Source organism: Panthera onca, chromosome C2 (assembly GCF_046562875.1).
Source record: "Panthera onca isolate mPanOnc1 chromosome C2, mPanOnc1 haplotype 2, whole genome shotgun sequence".
Classification (NCBI taxonomy): Eukaryota; Metazoa; Chordata; class Mammalia; order Carnivora; family Felidae; genus Panthera; species Panthera onca.
Window position 1 is genome coordinate 121,782,366 of NC_138347.1, and position 6,248 is coordinate 121,788,613.

At 37.5% G+C, this 6,248-nt stretch overlaps 1 protein-coding gene across 1 annotated transcript in view; it reads right to left on the bottom strand.

Annotated features, from left to right (window-relative positions):
* Window positions 1–6,248, bottom strand: part of ATP1B3 (ATPase Na+/K+ transporting subunit beta 3) — a 45,465-nt gene that overhangs the window by 12,011 nt on the left and 27,206 nt on the right. The window contains exons 2-3 of the mRNA XM_060638830.3: window positions 6,120–6,248; window positions 949–1,056 (exon numbers count right to left, since the gene is read on the bottom strand). Of these exons, the coding sequence (XP_060494813.1) occupies window positions 949–1,056; window positions 6,120–6,248 (237 nt within the window). The remainder of the gene's footprint in view (window positions 1–948; window positions 1,057–6,119) is intronic.

Below are 6,248 nucleotides of genomic sequence, written 5' to 3' on the forward strand. Positions count from 1 at the left end.
GAGTGGGTTAGGGACAGAGAGAGAGAGGGAAGCAAAGAATCTGAAGCAGGCTCCGGGCTCTGAGCTGTCAGCACAGAGCCCGACGCGGGGCTCGAATCCACCAGCTGTGGCATCATGACCTGAGCTGAAGTCGGATGCTCAAGCGACTGAACCACCCAGGCACCCCTATTTATTTATTTATTTTAAATTAGAACATGAGTGGGGGAGAGAGGCAAAAGAAGAGAGAGAGAGAATCCTAGTAGGCTCCACAGTGCCCTGGGGCTCAATCCCAGAACCCTGGGATCATGACCTGAGACAAAATAATGATTTGGATGCTCACCCGACTGAGCCACCCAGGCACCCCTGGTTTTGTTCTGTTTTTACGTTTACTTATTTATTTTTGTGTGTGTGAGAGAGAGACAGAGAATCCTAAGCAGGCTCAGTGCAGTTAGCACAGGACTTGAACCCACAAACCGGGAGATCATGACCTTAGCCAAAATCAAGAATTGGATGCTTAACCAATTGAGCGATGCAGGCACCCCTGGTTTTGTTTTGTTTTTAAATAACAAACATCATTCCTTGTTCCCTCCACAAGTAAGTACTACATTGGATTCAAAACATCCAAATGCTTAGAGGCATTATTTTGTATAATTCAGTTTGCTTTATTAGTCAAATGCTTTTTAATGCAGATATAAATGTCATGTCTCAATAGATTTATTCATATACTTAATACAGAAAAGTCAAATTCAACTGCCCATTGAGCTTAGACCCCTATGTCTTTCCATAAGTTGGAATATTCTCATGACTAATTATAAAATGTACTTGCCAGTCCTCTCAGTTGACTGAGTTTAAGAGAAAAACAAAAGGTAAAACAGACTCTAAGAAAGAGGTTTCTAAAAGTAATCATTATTTGGTACCAGTTTCTCAGTACCTAAAATCTTTTACCTCACTCTAAGAAAATATACTTACGTTTTAGAAAGTTCCTAAGGTCTTCAGTGTACCTTTGATAGGACTCTGGATCAGACGCACTGAATGAATATTCCAATGCAGTTACTGGTTTTGGAAAAACCATAAGTCCTATACAGAGATAAAAGAAAAGGGGGAAGATTAACTGCAGCAAATTCCCTTCTTTCTGCTTATTCTTATACCTGAGGGGCAGATCTCAGTAAATTACATGGAAAAATGTGTTCACAGGTATGCTGAAATTATCAAGAACTTCTCAGTTGATTATGAAGGTACAGACATCTAAAATGAAGAGAATTGGAAATCTGCAAAATCATCTCAGGCATTACCAATTAAAAACCTCCCCAAAATCTGATAATCTACAGTTAAATTATAATTGCTCTGTTCCTGATTTTAAAAGATGCAAATTTTACTTTTTACTTCCTACACTCATTTTTCTATCAAATATTTTTAGGTTTTGTCAATTTGCTATTAATTAGAAAAGTTTTAGCAAATCAGTCTCAGCACTTTAGTCATTCAAATTACAACTGTATGGAAACATACATAAAACTTTTTCAATGGAAGAGGCCTATAAAATTTTAACTCTATGGTTGAATATGCTTCCTTCAATAATAAACACTGCTCTATAATTCAAATGTGGTTTTCACATATTGAATTTGGCATATAACCAACAATTTCATATTAAGTCAACACCCATGTATACAGAACATGTTGCATGAGTTTATGAAAAGAAAATGTAAGCATATTTATATTTAAGGAAACATAATCAGGCTTCCAACTTTAATGTACGCTTTCTTTGTTTTAAAAGCATCCAATCTAGATTAATTCAGCCTTGCACCCAGGCTTAAGAACAATCCTAACATTTTCACTGGTCTCTAAACATTTCTCATATCAAAGTTATTAGAGATGCTATGCCTTTCACTGAATCTGAAAATATACAAATGACAAGGGTTGTTTTAATTTCCATTAAAACTGCTGCTCACAGATCTCTAGTTCTTTTTTTGTTATTTTTTGTTTTTTTTAAATAGTGTTAACATTTTAGATCAGATCCAGTTTCTTTTTTTTTTTATTTTTTTTTAATGTTTTATTTTTATTTTTGAGACAGAGAGGGACACAGCATGAGCAGGGAAGGGGCAGAGAGAGAGGGAGACACAGAATGTGAAGCAGGCTCCAGGCTCTGAGCGGTCAGCACATAGCCCGACGCGGGGCTCAAACTCACGAACTGTGAGATTGTGACCTGAGCCGAAGTCAGACGCTTAACCGACTGAGCCACCCAGGTGCCCCAGATCCAGTTTCTTTTAAATCCTTGCCTGTATTGGTTTGCATTGATCTTGAGTTAAACTAGATGCAATGCTACCCAAATATGATGAAACAATGTTCCTAAATAGCAGAGCAAATCTTATATATTCAACACAAAAGACCTCCCAATTAAACTCCCTATTCACTTACATAAACAAACCAGAGATCACTTGGATTTAGATAATCCCCTATGCCTGATTTTCCATCCACTGCAAAATCTCTGGGAAAAAACTTTATGACTTCTTATAAAAGTATTTAATGAATAATACATCTTACAGTCCAGTATATTAACTGACCATCTGTATATGTCTGAAATTGTTTGCTTTTATTTTTAAGGTTTTATAGCAGGAATAGGATATAATATCCTGCAAGTAAAAAAGCAAGAGAATCAAGGCAGCTTGCAAATAAATGTATTAAAAACCCCTAATTTTAAGAAAAACCCAACATAAAATATTCAGATTGCTAAAGAAATTTTACTTTAATTTTTTAAGTATTTATTTTAAAGTTTATTTGGAGAGACAGAGAGCACAAGTGAGAAAGGGGTAGAAAGGGAGAGAGAGAGAATCCCAAGCAGGCTCCACAGTCAGGGCAGAGCCCCACATGGAGCTCGAACTCACAAACCGTGAGATCATGACCTGAGCCAAAATCAAGAGTTGGATGCTTAACTGACTGAAGCCACCCAGATGTCCCTAAACTAAAGAAATTTTAAAGAAACACATGAAGATATCTATGTTTTATACAAAAGATTACATTCCTTTACATGACTAATGGTTTTTTTTTGATAGTGAGAGAGAGCACGCACATGAGCAAGGAAGAGGGGCAGAGGAAAAGAGAGAAAGAGGGAATCTTAAGTAGGTGCCACACTTGGTGCAGAGCCCAACAGAGCTCGATCCCACCACCCTGGGATCATGACCTGAGCCAAAATCAAGAGCCTGGATGCTCCACTGACTGAGCCAACCAGGCAGCCCTACCTGACTGATTGTATTTATTTTGAGAGAGGGGAGAGAGAAAATCCCAAGCAGGCCCTGTGCTGTTCAGCAGGGAGCCCAATGTTTGGGCTTGATCTCATGAACCATGAGATCATAACCTAAGTCGAAAATCAAGAGTCAAACGCTTAATGGCTAAGCCACCCAGGTGCTCCTAAGGGATTTTTCAATGATTCAGTTTGCAAAAACTTTAAGACATGAAAGTCTAAAACTGAATTTTTAAAAAATATTTTTATTTTATTATTTTTTTAAACACTCTCTCCAGCAAATTTTTTTTTAATGTTTATTTTTGAAGGAGAGAGAGGGACACAGAGCATGAGCCAGGAAGGGGCAGAGAGAGAGGGAGACAGAATCCAAAGCAGGCTCCAGGCTGTGAGCTGTCAGCACAAAGCCTGATGTGGGGCTCGAACTCATGAACTGTGAGATCATGACCTGAGCCGAAGTCGGATGCTCAACGGACTGAGCCACCCAGGTGCCCCAAGATTTTATTTTTTTTAAGTAATTTCTACACCCAAAGTGGGGCTTGACCTTACAACCCCAAAATGAAGACTCACATATTCTACCAACTGAGCCAGCTAGGTGCCCCTAAAACTGAACTTCTGATACCCATTACTTCTTAGACCTTGCCTAACAATGCTCTTGGAGCCCTAGTAACTTGCTATTTAACAACGTGTTTGAAACTCTTAAGTAAAAAACCAAAGCAGGCATGTACAGTACAGGTGGATTTTCTACATGGTATGCTAAAGTCCTCCAAATAAAGTCTTATCTTACTCAAAATGAAGATCATCAATGGAATGCAAAAACTATAATAACTCCTCTATCACCTTACAGTTTAAACCACTGGAATATGAGAATGTGTGCATACAATGTGCATGTTTGTTGGGGTGTGATGGGCAGGGTTTATGTTATATGTATGTATATTTTATGTACCAATTTCAAACCAGCATTTATTTTACCGGGTAGAAACAATATTATGGAAATAATGTTATTTAAAAATAAAATTAAGGAGCGCCTGGGTGGCTCAGTCAGTTGGGCATCCGACTTCGGCTCAGGTCGTGGTCTTGCGGTTTTTGAGTTCGAGCCCTGCGTTGGGCTCTGTGTTGACAGCTCAGAGCCTGGAGCCTGCTTCCGATTCTGTGTCTCCTCCTCTCTCTGCCCCTCCCATGCTCACACTCTGTCTCTGTCTGTCTCTCAATAATAAATAAACGTTAAAAAAATTTTTTTTTAAATAAAAATAAAATATGGTCAATGCAAAAAAACCAGTATATTAAATACTGCATATAATGCAGAACGTACAAGTAGGAAGAAAAAATATTATCCTTAATCCCTTTGTAAAGAGAATATTTTAACAAACTAATGTATATTCATCCAGTGTTATATATACATATGTATGTGTGTACATATATATTTATTTAAGGTAATGATAAGACTTTAAGTACTATAATATACTTGTAAATAATTTTAAGGAACTTGGTTTGAAACTTGAATATATGGAACACATCTTATTGCTTATATTATTCATGCAATTGTAAACAGTTTATTTCTGAAATAGATCAGATCATGTTCACTGGTAATAAAGTCACATAACTTAGCAAGAAAAATAGTTATCTTAGAATTAGTCTAGGTAGAAGAAAACGCTACAATGAGAGGTTAGGGAAAAATGAGTATGGAGTTAGTCTCTGATACTTGGTCAAATAAACTAAAAAAGAGAAAAGAGTGATTCCTGGTGTTTACACAAATGTTAACAGCAAACCAAGGAAAAGTCATTAGAACAAAATGTTTAAGAAAAGATGGCTGGGGAAAGTGGTGTAGTCTGGCTGTTGATATGGCTCATAAATCCATACAATGAGCCAAGATCTAGTTCAGGGTTCGTCAACCTTAGCACTACTGACCTTTTGGGCTGGACAACTCTTTGTTGCAGGGGGCTGTCCTGTGCCTTGTAGGATGTTAAGCAACATCCCTGACCTCTGCTCATTAGCAGCATCTCTCGAGGTGTAACAATACAAACTGTCTCCAGATACAACCACAAGGCCCTTGGGGAGCAAATCACTGATGGATGAGAACCACTGCTCCAAAAGGAAACACTCTACTACACTCGTCCCTTCACTGGCCTGCCTGCCCACCCTGCCTGCTGTCCAAATCCCAGTCCTCCATGAGAAGCCTGCCCTTCTCTAGCATCTCTAAAGGTTGTTCACATTTTTGGGAATTATTTATACTGGAGTTCTGCACATTGTTATCTTCCTCTATAGAAAGTGCCAGCACCTTGAACGGCCATGTCCAATAACGAAGGTAAAGCTGGCATTCAAATTAGTGTTTCAGTTGAGATTTTCTTCTGTAGTGGACAACCCTGGAGAATATTTTTTCCTTAAGACAACAGAGAAGAATTGAACACAGTAACAGTATACTCATTTTATTCTCTGATGTATCATTATTTAATATTTCTTACCACTTCCATATTAGGCAATTAAAACTATGAAGCTTTGTAAGACTGATGCTCTAGCCCAAGCTAGAGCTAAAATGTTTACTTTGTAAGTAAATTACTCAAGGCCAAGTGAAAATGCTATACAGTATTCGCAAAAGCCATCCATTGACCATACTGATCAAATTTGGCTTCACTATAATTGTCAATATTCATTTCTGCTTATTCCTGGCAAAGGACTCAAGATTTATCAGCTCAGGTCTTTATATCACTACGTAAATAGAATAGGTTTTCAAATCAGTATGTAAATATAAAAGGTCTTTTTATCAGTATGTAAATATTTAACAACAAAAATCAAAATTTTCACATTACCTAACCCTAAGGCTTAACTTTTTACCTATGTAAAAAATTTACAGTCAAGAAAAAATATAAGCAAATTTTGTTAAAAGCCACAATAACTGCAATATAATTACCTGGACTAGGAATCTGGTCACGGTATTTTGGAACCTCATCATTCAGAGTCTGAAGCATAGCCCACATTGTAAATGAGAAGAGTGCAGCCAGGAACCCATAAAAGACTAGGTAGAAGAGCAAGATCAAAC